Here is a 14,452-nt window from a genome sequence, read left to right as displayed (position 1 = left end):
GTTGACGTCGAGGTGGATGCAGATCATTGACAAGGACTCGGAGTCGGCATCAAGTTCTAGAAACATTCCATACAATACAGTAGCTTTCACTTTCACATCATCAACTATGGTCGGCACGAGTCCGCGCCTCCTAGATGCGATATTCTCGGTGACGCGACCATCGATACGAGCTGGTCGATGTCAAAATATCACGAAGCCATGTCGACGACATCTCAACACCAAGCCCAGGTCTGGTACAAATGCAGATGACCCGGACTTCGTCTCTATAGTCGACTCACCAGCGCAAATCATCTCAACGAAGAAGAAGCACAACAAGCTCGGTGTCACAATCCTCGCTTTGATCCCCATCACCGCATTTGTGTTAGGGTCATGGCAAGTCCAGCGGCTTGATTGGAAGTCGAAACTGATCGCGAAGTTCGAAGACCGGCTAGTACGACCACCACTTCCCCTTCCTCCTCAGATCGACCCTTCCGTCATTGATGAGTTTGATTACCGTCGTGTGCGTGCCACGGGCAGATATAGACATGACAGGGAAATGCTCGTTGGGCCACGTATGCATGATGGGAAAGACGGGTACTTTGTGATCACACCACTAGAAAGAGAAAACGGAAGCACAATTCTCATCAATAGAGGCTGGGTCAGCAAAGAGCAACGATTCCAACAAGATCGAGACCCATCGTCATTACCGCAGGGAGAGATCACTGTGTCTGGCCTGCTGAGAGAACCATGGAAGAAGAACATGTTCACACCGAACAATAGACCCGAGCAAGGCAAATTCTACTTTCCGGACGTGGTACAAATGGCACGGTATTCCGGAAGTGAACCAATATGGATTGAGGAGACTATGACGCCGAGTCTACTGGAAAGCTATCGGAGAGAAGAAAAAGGTATTCCTATTGGTAGGGCGCCAGAGGTGAACCTGAGGAATAATCATGTCCAATACATCGTTACCTGGTATGTTATGTCCAATCATGCAAAGTGTTTGTCGCTCATCAATCATTAGGTACTCGCTGTCTGCCGCTACGGCGCTGATGCTCTGGATGGTGCTTAAGAAGAAGCCCTCCAATATTGCGAACCGTGTGCGGACTTCCAAGGAGTGGTAAATCAGGGACGGTCTGGAAGTTCAAGCTCATTCAGCATGTCTCGAGGTAGCCATTGCTTGGCCAGCTCATGGAGCTCGCCAGGATTTCGCAGAACACGTTGGCGCCGCATCAGAAGCAAAGCGTCGCCCTCGGACACTCTCTTCTTCCGCCGACCATGTTGCGAATATGCTTCGAGATCTTCGCCGACCTGTTCGAAGAACCACTCTGTGGCTTGTTCAAGAGCCTTCATATGGTCTTTACCAAGAGTTGTCTTGCGCTTGCCGGCTTTCTCCTGCGAATCGTGGACGATGCGCTTGATCAAGCTTGAGGGTAGTGCAGGGACCATGTTGCCACGCTGGTTCATCTTCAGCTTCTTCTTTGGTCGAGCCTTTGCTGTTGCCGCAACGGATTCGAGTAGCGTCTGTCTTCGGCCAGAGCTCGCCGAGGCAGGTGGCACGATCGGAACGTCTTGGGCGTCTTCGACAAACCCATGTTCTTCATCTTCTTCATTATCCACGACAACGATCGAGTCGGCCAATTGTGGCTGCTCGCCAGACACGGCTCGCTGCTGAGCATTTACATCATTAACGTCATCCACGATGTCTAACTGAAAGGTATCGTTGGCGCCCGGCGGCAGGTGCTGCGAGACCTCTTCTGCAGATACCAAACTTTGAGGCGAAGACTGCCGTATATGGCGCAGATCCTCAGTCTCTCCACCAAGCTGTATATCATCCTCGAGGTCAAAGCCTCCTCCATAGTCATCATCTGCCTCTAGGATTGCCAACTTTTGCTGCCTGTCTGACCCTCTTCTTATTTCCAACTCAGAACCGAAATCGCTCATTCTTATGCTTCCAAAACTGTATCTCGACATGCGTGTAGGCTCTTCGCTAACGGCCCGCCTGCCACGCTCAGTCAGGAACGTGCTGTTGTCGTCCTCGTCTGCTTCCTCATCATGTTCGTTGAGCAAGGCCGGGTCAGAGTGAGGAAGTAAAGATACGTATGATTGTCGCCTTGTCGCCGCCTCTCCTGCACTGCGACCGTCCGTGGCATGCAGGAAAGTGATAGTGGGCTGCTCGTCCTCTTCTTCCGTGTCTTCCTGAAGCGCGGAGGGCGTGGGCGCAACAAGTATCTCACTGTCATCTTGCTCGATGCTTTCCTCGATATCAAAGTTGAGCCTGGGCTTCTTCACATCATCGTCGACATCTCCATCACCCAGCGGTACGACGTTCTCTTTACCTTGAACTGCACTTGTAGGAGTTAGAGTCCTTCTCTTCGTAGTCGGCGCGGTAATCTTGGCGAGGCGCCTCAATATGCCTCTGGCAGAGTTGGGTCGGACGCTGTTGGCATCAACATGTCTAACTGAACGTGCAGAGCGCAGTCGCGTGCCTGTTCTCTGCTGGACATTATGCAGCGCATGAGGTGTGAATGGCTCCCGTCGCGATGGTGTTATCTGTGGCTGTCTCAATTCAGCAAGAGCCCTTTTCTTGTTCGACATGGTTGCAACAACAGCCAGACCTGAACAACAATGTGCAAACCAGGTCTTGAACCGTTTAGGATCAACCATGTTGACGACAAACGCGCGCCGCGCGAAGAGGCCATCGCCAGGTCACGTGGTCAAGTCTTCATCGTCAGCAACTTTCTTGTAGTCCTTTTTATCCTGTGCCATCGCCATCTCCTACGACCGCTTCAATTCTGGTATCATCTCCAGGCGATGTCATGCGTCAATAATGTATGCCGCAGAATAAGGAATCCAGCGGGCAGCGTATCGACAGTTCCGATCAACAAAGGCCAAATACGTGGAAAGAACGATGTTTTCCCCTTACCTCCAAGTTTCAAGCTGTCGAAGGCGGCAAGAGCTGGTCGACCACCTTCGAAAGCCCACTTGAATTCAGCCCGTAGCTCCATCAAACCAAACATCAAGCCTCTCAGGTCAAGAGCAAGAGAGCTAACAAGTGCTCTCCCACTACGACTGAATGCCACTAATTTCGCAAATGCCACTACAGACGCAGAAGCCGGTTCGAAGGCTACCTTGGACAATGCGGTCGAGGATTTTGTCAATCACAAAATCGCCTACAGTGCTGGCCTTGATTCTGGGCGAATCATACAGCAACAGTTCGGAACACAGCATCCCGACCTACATGAATTCATGCCGGCCTTCATAAAACGCGGTGAATTCAGCAGCGAATCCCTAAGGCTGTTTTGGAACGCATTCAATGGCCTGCTACCTCCCGACCCTTACCAACCTTCGACAATCGAAACTCCCAAAGGGAAGCTATACCGTAGGTCTTACATGACCACTGCTCCATTAGATAGGCCTGGTATGAATAGGGCACCTCTTCATGGTCACCTAACTATGTTTAACCATCCTATCGACCCGAGCCAGCTTCTTTCAGATGGCACAGATAAGCGCTTTCTTCCAGGTCCTGGTGATGTCTGGAAACATAGACTCTGGGCTGGAGGTTCGATCAATTTGTTTTCGTATCATCCTCGCAGCTACGACTCGAGTGAGCTATATCACATGGTTGAAAGACCTGTGGATATACGAGTCGTTGGAAAGGATCAACAACCACAGCGAGTTTTCGTCACGGTGCGGAAGTCCTTCTATCTGATCGAGAACATGCTTCCAGCCTCTCTCTACAATCGAGACAGAATTCTGGAAGTCCTGAACCAGAGACCAACGTATAACGGTGATCTTAGAAAACCCAAAGAAGATCGATCGTTAGGAATCTTAACGAGAGGGCCAGGTCTGGAGGAAGAATACACATTATGCTTTCTGCGCGAGCCTCCGAACTTCAACGACTCCTCGACTAAGGTCGTGAAGCCACCACCCAAACCCAAATTCACGCACACATTGACGCCCAATCGACACCTCCTCTTCTGCTGGAGCGCTCTGACATACAACGCTCACCTCATCCACCTTGACCCAACCTTTGCAAAACAGGAGTACGGCGCACCGGATCTCCTCGTGCACGGCCCACTCACCCTCTACCTCGTCCTCGAATGGTTCAACAGACAACTCCAAACATACGCCAAGGACAGGCAGTTAAGCACATTCCATCTGAAATCCATCAACTACAGGAACCTGCTCCCATTATACGTCGATGAGCCAATGAAGCTGTGCATGAAACCATCAGAGTTCCCCAAGCCAGGTGAATTGGCGCCAGTGTGGGATGTCTGGATTGAGAAGACCACAAAAGAAGGCACTCCGACCATGGCCTTCAGGGGCGAGATCACCGTATCAGCGGACAAAGGCCCGCTAGTCCTTGGCCCGGAAGGCCAGCGAATATCTGGGTCTGAGGCGCCTGAGTCCAGTACAGTGAAGTCCACGGTGTCGGCAGCCGCAGTACGACAGGAGCGGCAACAGGAACGGCAACGGAGGAGGCTCGCTATCAGGCCAAGCAAGGCTGACCAAGGGTCCACGGCCCAGACGGCACCTGATGAGCCGGCAGCAGGCAGCTCTCAAGAACTAGAAATCGGGACGAGCGAATCAAACCCAAGAAAGCCAGAGCGAAAGCCTCCACTTAGACCTCGAACCCAAGAAGCGAAGCCCAAGCCTAAGTCGGAGCCTGAAGAAGAGGAAATCAAATTCGAGTCGCCTTTCTTCCCTTAAGATCAGCGGTCCGCAGTCCGTCTGTGTATAGGCTGAAGCTACCCTTCGACCAGGTGGAGCCCAGCATCAGCAGTATTGTATATGTTCGATGATGAAACTTGTATCAATGACACTTGTACTTATAGGTCGACACGTCAGGAGAATAGAAAGATAGATAATATTCCGTGCTTGGAGCTTTGATATGTAGTAATATCTTGTGCTTCCCTTTCACCACTCACGAAACATTAATCAGTCGTTCCTGACTGCATTTCGCTCAAGACATTCAACTCCCGTCATTCACGTCGTAACCACGAAACAGACATTCCCGTTCGTTCGCTCCTCCCCGTCCCTACCCTCGGATATCGTATGAGACCACGCAAATAACATGGTTCACCTTATCTATGTACCCACCGTCACCGAAGCCATACCCCATCTCAAGACCCCATATGATATACGTACTACGTTGATAACAAACCCGCCAATCAGAAGCACAACCTGACCACACTCTACAACTGTTTGTACAGAGCTCCCATATCCACATATTAACTCCCCATCTCCCTCCCGTCCCTCTCCTACCCCTGCGGTTCCGTTTTCGGTTTCGGCACAGCCGGCCACACCGGCGCCGTAACACTCAACAACCCACAAACATCCCTCCTCCTCCTCCTAAAATCATCATACACCCCCTTCCACACAACCCGATCCTCACACCCGCTTTCCTCCGGCGTGCCCGGCGCAATCTCACACTCAGGCTGCATCTCCCTCATCAGATTATTCGGCCACATGATCCAGGGTTTGGGAAGGGGCCAGTCGGAGAAGTGGATTAGTTTTGCTTCGGAGAGGATTTTGTGTGGGTCCCATTGTTCGGAGGTGGAGGTGCCGAGGTAGGAAGTGTGGTTGTGCTGATGGTTGCGGAACTCGCCGGTGACGAGGGCGTAGGGGTTGTGGGGGAGGATTAGGGCGGTGGAGTGGTAGCGGGTGTTTAGGAGGTCCATGTCGAAGAGGGATGTAGACGGAGTGGTGGTGTTGTCGAGGCCGGAGGCCATGGTCCAGAGGGTTTCTGCTTCTGTTTGGTGTGGCTCGAGGACGATTAGGAGGGAGGTTAGTTTGTGGCGTTCGTCGACGGCTTGAGATCCTGGGGTTGAGTCTGATTCTGGTTCGTCGAGGTTCCAGTAGGCGCGGGGCATGGCGACCGGAGAGCCACTCGATAGCGGGAGGAAGAAGAGCTCGTCGATGGATTGGAGGAGGGTCGAGTCGCTGTCGAGGTGGATGATACGGGTGTATTCGGCTTGGTTCCAGGCGTGGAGTTTGTTGATGCTCGCGTCCCAGGTTTCGTCGTCGTTGTGGGAGGGACGTTTGAGGGTGTACATTTCTACAGGTTTTAGTTTGACTTTGTATTTGTCTCGCGCTAGGACTAGGAGTTGAGAGGTGCGGTCTTTTGAGGATGAGACGTCTAGGTCCCAGGTTTTGGGGTAGAAGAGGATTCTGTCTGCTTTTGAGCCTAGCTTTTCGAGGCTGTCGAAGATCATTAGGCTGTTGCAGAGGTAGTGTTGGTCTGTGGCGTATTGGGAGTAGGCGTAGCGATGCCAGTCGATGTGTGTCCCGTAAAGGGGATGCGCGGGACCTGTTGGTTGACGGAAGATTGGTGCTGAGATGATGAAGCATACGCACAGGAGCGCGATGACAATCAGCCATGTTCGCATTTGTCGCTGTGGCGACAGAGGAGAGGCATAGCTTGCCGGATTTGGCTTGTCTTTGAACATTGTAGTAGCTCGCTGGCTTAGAGAGCCTTACTGAACGCAAAGTGTATCGCTGAAATCCTCAGTCCGGAACAGGATCGTTCTATGATTCCTCCTCAATCTGGCTCCCGATTGTGATATTTTGTCCTTGTGCGATTCACGAGCATCGTCCTCAGGCTATCAAACGGCAGTCAGAGTCTCTTTGACCAATAGTGGGAGGCATCGATATCGGCACACAGTCAGAAGCGCGAAGGTCATGCATCTGAGTCTACAAAGTATTCTGAAGAACACCAAGTTACGCGCCGCGTACCCCTGCCTCACAAAGCTCTGATTACATAAGCGGCAATACCTGCCTATGCCGACACTGTCTTCAATTACAACCGCAATCTCATCAGTCTTCATCCTGCCTTACCAATACCACGATTAGCATGAATGATGCAGAAAACAGGTCCAACATTACGTTCATCCCCCACCTAGAATAATGAGTGAAGAAGTGTCTAGCAACCCGATATGCATGCCACAATCTCCCACACCAACGGCCACCCTTCCGGTCGTATACTGCATTGGTCCACGGCAACAGAATCGATCTCAGACATGGCGCACAGCGTATCACGATTGACGATGTGCCTATATGACCTGTGCTGTTCGAGACCATTCGATCAGTGGTATATGCTGATGCCAAAGAGTCGTGGCCCGTCGAAGCGTTGAGACAGCTCAATCTAGCCATCCATGTCTCGGCAGTCATTAGCACTTGTATCAGTGCCATCGCTCTTCATCTACGAGATGCTGAGACCGGACACATACGTGCATCTAACAGGCACAGTTCCTGCTCTAGACTAGAAGATGTCACTTTTTGTTTCTCTCAACATCTTTGAAGTGCCGTTCTGTTCCACCCACTAGTGAGTCGTGCTACTATGGAAACACGTTCATCACAGCTAGCTATACGATCTAATCCCCTGCCCATTACACCTTTCTTTCTTCCTGGCTACGACCTAATAAGCTCGAGGTTCGAATCCAGCCCAACATCTACCAATCCAGCAAGTTGTCGGTCAGCCGTCTTCCCAAAACCATCGAACCAATGCCGTCCTTTACACAAACCCAAGCAGAGGACCTACCAAAGATCAAATTTCCCACCGAAGCAGTCGCACGCTTCTACAACATGAGTCAAATTCCAGCTCCAAGCCCAGGACACGACACCACTGGTAGCTCACAAGTCCGAACCTGCGACATTGGACCTACGTGGCGCTCTCTCCACCAACACCATGGTACGGAATCGCTCAATTCACGCCCCCAAATCGGTGTGCCAGTCAAGTTGAGGCCAGCACCAGCCGGGGCGCGGGTCAACCCTCTCAGCCTCCAAACCCACTGGGCCAACGAACCAATATCACTCCCAATCAAGCAGCACCAGGAAACTGCACCGCTCGATCCCCAATCCCCAATTAGCGTGCCAGTCAAGATCAGACCAGCACCTACACCAGCACGTCGACCAGATACTCAAATCCGAACGACTCAAGCACAAAGGCCCCGTCCAAACCATGTCAATCACTCAACCACCAAGTCTCATCCTCGTCAGACATCCTTCACTACCTTCTGCCAATCCCTCCACCAGCGCAGACTAGCCCGCCAGAACCAAAACCTTTCCCACTCCAACGATCACAATCATAAGAACAACCACAATCCACGCCCACTGATATGCAACACCCTAACAGCATCACCCTTACCAATATCACCACATTCACCACAAATACACATCCCTTCGTTGAAGCCATCATCAATAACATCTTCACCACCGCGAGTCTCTTCTTCCTCAGCAGGCTCACAACCGCCACCACCGCCGCCAACCTCTTCTTCGACACCCTCACGCGGAAGGGCGAGATCATCAACCCCCTACACATTCACTCCCACCCCCCTCCCAAACCAACCAACCTGCACCTGCCACACACCCACCTGCCCCCTCCACAACGGAACATGGGAGTTCTTCATTCGAAGGGGATATGACCTCCTCCTTGACCGCATCCAAAGTCAACGTGCCGCGTACACGGGTGAAGTGGATATAGAGCTAGATATCGAAGGAATGACTGAAAGGGACATCCGCGAAATGGGTGTGAAGATGCCGACTGTGCAGGATATCGTGGGACGAGTTCGTGAGGAGGGGTGGAATTTGGGCAGTGAGACTTGGCGGTGGGGGTGAGGGGGTGGATCTACAAGCGGAGGGAGGATGAGAAGCAAACTCTGTCTAACACCAACGTCGCCGCATGTACGCATATGGCGTGCTCCCTAGACATGGCATCAACCGTTTTCCAGACTCGCAAACAGGCCTAGATGTATCAATGGATATTTATGTGGGCAACTACCCTTTACAGGGTACTGGCGTGCCCCCGGGACTGAGGCGAGCGGCAGGCTTGATCTTTTCTGCGGAAGCAGCGTTTGGTGGAAGGGCTGCTGGCAAGTGCCGATGAACCTATTACTAGCAGCGCTGACGTCCTGGGTTGCCTCAGCTCTGGAAGGGAGTTGGTGTTTTAAGATTGACTTTGAGAGATTACGCGAAGAGTTGTCTGGAAAGGCGGTCTAAGTCGATGGCACCTCGAACAGTGCCATCTCAGGTCCAGTTTGAGAAGTTGAGGGTTAAGGCGAGTGCAGGAAAATCGCGTTGGTACTCGCATGTGGGTAAGGGACTTCAGAATCCAAATATAGGAGTAACACAAGCACAGAGGCATAGATCTTCTTCTTTCAGTACATGACATTGAGCTTTTCGATATGTTGGTACATTGACTTATACATTTCAGTTTTCGCTAATATATGCTTTTGTATCTCCCATAACTCGATGACATGCAATGAGAGTTCCATGGCGCAGCGGATGTCAGCATAAAAGCTCAATGTTGCTTTGGGATCAGCACTCGTGATCGCTTGCAATGCTCATTCTCCCGACTCTTCAGCAACATTTCCAAGTCTCTGATCTTCGTCTCGGAACACAATTTGATGTAAGCTGTAGCTCCAGCGGAATTCGGTACTGTTGTAGCAATGACGAGCTTGATGACATCGTCAGCTAGAACAACTGTTAGTGTATGACCCGGGAAGACAACAAAATACCCATACCTAAATATTCGCCTCAAGCATAACAATCTTCATAGCAAGCGCACTCTCAGCATCTTTGAATTGAGGATGACGTGTATGAAAGTGGTAAAGCATCCTTCGACCAAGCCTAGCTTGAAGCTTGACTCCAGTAACCCCATCTGCATTAAGCTTGAAGACAGGATGTGGGGTAGCCAAGTGACCAGCCAGAGCAGCGTTCATAGCATCGAGACATGATCGGGCATTCTTCTTGTTCTGAGCATGACCTTTCCAGCCTGGTCCAGAAAAGAAGTACATAGTGCTGACATGCTTGATGGCAAGTAATGCTTCGAGGAACCATGCGTCTGGTATGAAGGCGATAACACTGCTCGACAGCCGAGAACGGTTATCAACGATGAAGAAGAGAGATCTCAGCATGGGCATCCCTTGGGCGATGTATTCGAGCATCGAGCTTGTAACACGTGATGCTTCTGCCACTGTGACTCGACCATTGAAATCAGTACCCGAGGTGAGGTTAAGATGAAGCTCACGAATGTGAGACATGACATCGGTCTTGAGCGGAAAGAGGACTGGGGCGTCCATGCCTGATGGCGTAATCCTCATTGCATCCAGAGTCAATGTGCCTTTCAAAGATGCGTTGACAAAATCCCACCGTCGTTGAAACTTGACAACCATGGATCGCCAGAGGACTCTTCTGCTTTCGAAGAAGAACTGACGTGAGATGCATAGCCAATTTGTGTTCGGTCGTAGGACTGAGCGATATGGCAAGGTGATGTAGGGAGAAGTCTTCTCGTGTTGGCTGAGTGGCTTGCGTTTGTAGGCTCGTACGCTGCGGAAATTGTTGGCATTGACCAAGACGATAACGTCTTCGATCAGGTCCTCGTAGATACGCTCTCTGATCTCAGGAGGAAAATGGTGGAAGAAGGTGAACCGGCCCTGCCATGCAGTTGCCACATGTCTGGGAACCCTGAAAGCTCGATTGAAGTAGACGGCAGTCGTTGGTCCTGGTGTATATGCTGGATCTGGTCGATAGTAAACAGCGGTTGTCGGGCCGGGGGTGAAGGGTGATTGGATGGCAAGACTGCTGACCCCGAAGGTACCGAGCGTCTGGATCGAAGATGTTGTTTCGATGTCTGCTCTGTTGTGTATTGAACTATTGCTAAACGGAACATGAATCGGCGGAGGCCGAACGGTATTGCGCATGGCTGATCGAATCCGATAGAGTGAATGGATCGAGTTCCGGACGTGCAATCGGACCGTACTTGCTTGTCTTGAGGTCGATCGAGGTCAATTGGCAGGAGCCGATCTGCACGTCTGTGAACACAAGATCCGGGTAAAAAGGTGTAATCAGTTTCCGCTGGCATCAGTTCTCTCGAAGGGTATCTTCACGCTGGGCCACGTGCCTGGTGTCCATATGCAATGTTGTCACTTGTGGCCGAGTCTCCCCACCTTAGAGATAGACACAATGCTAGTTGTAGATATATTCGCGTATACTGGGTCGCGACTCATTAGTCTGTTGTAGATCTGCTGCTCGATGCTCACAAATGCATTCCTCCATCGTCTCCGCCATCCTGAGCAAGTCGTTCTTCCATTTGCCGCCGAAGCTCATCATCAGTAAGGCGGTTCGGAGCTGGAGTGTTCGTAGCTGCAGCCGTTCCATTGCCAGAACTGACAGGTTGCTCTGAGTTGCCATTCGAAGCCTCCTTCGCCTTTGGCTCTGCTTCATGCCATCTCTGTCCTCGTCTCTCAACTTCAGCCTTTAAGAGCCGTACTCTCTCTTGTTGCCTCTCAATCACCACCTCGTTTTCTCTGATAGCCTCGAGGCAGTCTCTGTCTCCATATTGCCTAGTCTCCGCATCGAGGCTCTCATCGTCCTTGAGGCTGTCTGAGTATTCCTGAAGTGTCTTGTTCGAACGCTCGAGATGGGCAACAGAGTTGTTGATCTCGACGGCTTTCGTGTATAGATTTTCGACTGGCAGATCTTCGATAGCTGTCGCGAAGCTGTTTGGAGAGATTGGCCTTGTTTCAGAAGACATTGTGATCGGTATAGTAGATTTTGAATCACCAACATCTGTGACAAGAGACAGATGCCCAGGACGTTGAGCGCTGTCAACGGGAAAGATAACGTCGTTAATTATGGTCGGCAGGTGCTCGGCCGCACCACCCGCAACGCGTCATCGCGTTAAGTATCTGCTTGCCTCAGGCAGCAACTAGTACGGTATCACGCTCGGCAGGGGCAGGATAGGTATATGCGCGCAAAGGACCCTGAAATGACAACACATCGAAGAAGTACGTTGATGCTGCCATCGCATCCACACCATCAGTGTGCCCTCACTCTCTGCCTACGCCCTCCAATTCTGCACCAGCTCATGCAGTCTGTCGATGACTACACCAAACACAGCATTGACGCTGTCCGCCAGCACCTGGTCAAGCAACCTAACTGCTTCCTCCTCTGTCACATCGAGGTGAAACCTCTCGCGCACCTTGCCCACAGCCCCACCTACACCTCCCATCTGCTCCTCGACCATCCTGACATCCTGTACGGAGCTCTGAACCATCAAGCTGAAGAGGTTCAACACCAGTGGACTTGATTTTCTTAGCGTCGTGAATGCAGTGAAGCAATACTGCTTGAACTGTGCATATTGAGGAGAAGTTGTGCCACCGAGGCCTTCCACCATCTCCTTGCATAACTTGATCAGAGGTGCGAAGGGCTTTGGATCTCTTCCGAGGATGAATCCAAAGTCAATGTGGAAGAAATTGCCTTGCGGTGACAGAAGTAGGTTGTCCAAGTGTCTGTCACCGACACCAAGGATGTATGTGATGACACAATAGCCAGCACAGGATCGGATGTAGGTATCCATCACTTCTTTTTTGACACCTAACGGTCCTGACGCATCTGCGTTGCCTTCCCGTAGGAAGGCTAACACTGAACCTTTGTACTTCGAGGACACCGCAGATATGGGGGTAGAAGGCACGAATTGAATAGCTCCTGCTTGGGGAGAAGTGGCCAGGATGCGGTAAGGTGTCAGCTTGAGGTCAAGGTTCTCCCTTAGCAGTAATTTGTCCATAAGCGTGATGATCTGAATGACAAGCTGGTCTTGGCGAAGGTCATCACCAGTCTTGAAAATGATCGAAAACCTCGGTTGGTCTTTTGATTTGCCCGATCTGACAGGACTAGAAGGCCTGCTCTGAGAGCCATCCTCGGCAGCAACCTTGAAATGCAGTAGAAGAGGAGACAGCGAAGATTTGAACACGTTGGCTTCCTCCGGAAAGACGCCGCTTACCTCGATTGACGGGTCAAGTGGCAGAGGCAACGGTGGATCGATCTTGATGAGTTCATTCTTCGGGTCCGCAAGATACTTCTTCAGCTTCTCGATCTTGTATGGCCGGCTGTCCCTGCCAAATCTGATCTCCTTACTGATCTTGGACAGCACTGCGATCATCTCGCCTTGGCGTTTCAGCATCTTCCTCTGTTCAGGATCTCGCTTTTCGAGCTCAAGCATGAAATGATACTCGACTCGTGCAAAGAGTTTCCTATTCGCAGCATTGGTGTCTGGGCCGCGATCATCGCACTCGACCATGAGGAACCAATGCAAGTAGTTCCCGAGCTTGAAATTTTGAGCAGCACGATCGATCAGGAACCTTGCTAAGGATGTTTCCGGAAAGCCTTCTTCGTCCGGGTCATAGCTCTCAAACTTGAGCGCCTGTACAAGTTGCAGTAGATACAGCTGAAGCTCTTCATCGCCAGCCTTCTGTAATCTCTCCACAGAATAGCCACGAACGACAGGATTGTCGTATGCTGGCCCAAGAAGTTCAAGGGCTGAATCGACATCAATCTCAGCCCACTTCGGTATAAGTTCGGTCATCTGCTTTACCTCGTTCGGACTGTTCCAATCCGTTGCTTTGACAACTTTCGTTAGTGCACGTTTGTCTTTGCTAAGGTGTCTTCTAAACACCCAGAGCGTCTCTTTCTCTGCTGTTGACAAGTCCTGCGTTGGACCATACGACAAGATCTCGTTGAGCTCGTCTCTAACCTTGGCATTAGGCTTCTGATCAGCGTCGAAGTAAGCGTTTCGGTCACTTCGAACCAATCTGCGGTGCTTCTGTTCGCAAGGGTTTTCCTTCTGAAACTGCTCAGGGTCGAAAATCTGGATGACAGGATACTCTTCATCATCCACAACTAAATTCCCTGCAGCTATTCCAGGACCATACCGCACTTCAGGCGTCGGCTTAGCATTCGGTCCACCTGCGGCATTGCTGCTCTGGAAGTCTCGCATAATCTTGGGTGGTTCATAGGATTGGTCTTCGAAGACGATGGGGAAATCGAATCGAGGAAAGTCAACGTACAGTGCGAACCTCTCTTCGTCATCCGCATCGCTTTCTTCTCCGTCGGTCTCAGAAAGGACCTCACCATTGGGGCGTCCCGAGGCACGCGACTTCTTTCTCTCTGCTCGTCGTACTGCTGCTCTCTTCCTTGCTTGCTCATCGACCTCACGTGACAGCTTTCCTACCTTCTGAAATACTAATTGATCAAGCCAGTCATTCTGAGGGAGCTCATTCATCTCATGTTTCTTGAAGAGCTGTTCGAGACGGTGTAACTCTTCTTCCTCCGGCAGTGGGGCAGGAAGCGCTTCACCTCTTCGTCTCCGCTTCGGCCTTGGTGCATGAGGTGTGTTTGAGGGGATTCGCCCATCCGCAACTCGTTTGCGGTAGATCTTGCATTTCTGGCGACCTTTCAGCAGGACACCATCATCATCAAAGAGTGGAATAGTGGTGCTGCCGAAAGGCACAGCATGTTCTAGACTCCCATCAGCCGGTAGTGGTGATAAGTCCCATACAGTGATAGCTATCTGTGTCGTGATCGGACAGTCTTTGACCAGTACCGGGAGCTCAAGCCATTTGTTCCAGTTGCGGCTGTTTTTGAAGAACATATAAGGCGTCTGAGTTGAGACGCCAAGAGGCTTTGATTCGGC

The 14,452-nt window shown here is 51.3% G+C and overlaps 8 protein-coding genes across 8 annotated transcripts; 3 read left to right on the top strand and 5 right to left on the bottom strand.

Moving 5' to 3' along the window:
* Positions 1–106: 106 nt before the first annotated feature.
* On the top strand, positions 107–1,103 carry SHY1 (surf-like protein; the record flags this gene model as incomplete). The annotated part of the gene is made up of 2 exons (XM_064877791.1): positions 107–954; positions 1,004–1,103. The coding sequence occupies 2 exons, from the start codon at positions 107–109 to the stop codon at positions 1,101–1,103; spliced, it is 948 nt and encodes a 315-aa protein (XP_064726516.1).
* Position 1,104: 1 nt separating this feature from the next.
* On the bottom strand, positions 1,105–2,577 carry PMZ80_009395 (uncharacterized protein; the record flags this gene model as incomplete). Its single annotated transcript, XM_064877790.1, has 1 exon — positions 1,105–2,577. One exon carries the CDS (start codon positions 2,575–2,577, stop codon positions 1,105–1,107), a length of 1,473 nt encoding a protein of 490 aa, XP_064726515.1.
* Positions 2,578–2,607: 30 nt separating this feature from the next.
* PMZ80_009394 (uncharacterized protein) lies at positions 2,608–4,692 on the top strand (the record flags this gene model as incomplete). The annotated part of the gene is made up of 1 exon (XM_064877789.1): positions 2,608–4,692. One exon carries the CDS (start codon positions 2,608–2,610, stop codon positions 4,690–4,692), a length of 2,085 nt encoding a protein of 694 aa, XP_064726514.1.
* Positions 4,693–5,243: 551 nt separating this feature from the next.
* Positions 5,244–6,431, bottom strand: PMZ80_009393 (uncharacterized protein; the record flags this gene model as incomplete). Its single annotated transcript, XM_064877788.1, has 1 exon — positions 5,244–6,431. The coding sequence occupies one exon, from the start codon at positions 6,429–6,431 to the stop codon at positions 5,244–5,246; it is 1,188 nt and encodes a 395-aa protein (XP_064726513.1).
* Positions 6,432–7,485: 1,054 nt separating this feature from the next.
* Positions 7,486–8,598, top strand: PMZ80_009392 (uncharacterized protein; the record flags this gene model as incomplete). Its single annotated transcript, XM_064877787.1, has 1 exon — positions 7,486–8,598. One exon carries the CDS (start codon positions 7,486–7,488, stop codon positions 8,596–8,598), a length of 1,113 nt encoding a protein of 370 aa, XP_064726512.1.
* A 905-nt stretch (positions 8,599–9,503) lies between these two features.
* Positions 9,504–10,682, bottom strand: PMZ80_009391 (uncharacterized protein; the record flags this gene model as incomplete). The annotated part of the gene is made up of 1 exon (XM_064877786.1): positions 9,504–10,682. One exon carries the CDS (start codon positions 10,680–10,682, stop codon positions 9,504–9,506), a length of 1,179 nt encoding a protein of 392 aa, XP_064726511.1.
* A 335-nt stretch (positions 10,683–11,017) lies between these two features.
* On the bottom strand, positions 11,018–11,515 carry PMZ80_009390 (uncharacterized protein; the record flags this gene model as incomplete). Its single annotated transcript, XM_064877785.1, has 1 exon — positions 11,018–11,515. One exon carries the CDS (start codon positions 11,513–11,515, stop codon positions 11,018–11,020), a length of 498 nt encoding a protein of 165 aa, XP_064726510.1.
* A 306-nt stretch (positions 11,516–11,821) lies between these two features.
* VPS34 (Phosphatidylinositol (PI) 3-kinase) lies at positions 11,822–14,410 on the bottom strand (the record flags this gene model as incomplete). The annotated part of the gene is made up of 1 exon (XM_064877784.1): positions 11,822–14,410. One exon carries the CDS (start codon positions 14,408–14,410, stop codon positions 11,822–11,824), a length of 2,589 nt encoding a protein of 862 aa, XP_064726509.1.
* Positions 14,411–14,452: the final 42 nt, after the last annotated feature.

The sequence above is a fragment of the Knufia obscura genome, assembly GCF_036327395.1.
Source record: "Knufia obscura strain CCFEE 5817 isolate CBS 148926 chromosome Unknown scaffold_13, whole genome shotgun sequence".
Lineage (NCBI taxonomy): Eukaryota > Fungi > Ascomycota > Eurotiomycetes > Chaetothyriales > Trichomeriaceae > Knufia > Knufia obscura.
This window is presented reverse-complemented; position numbering and strand designations above follow the sequence as displayed.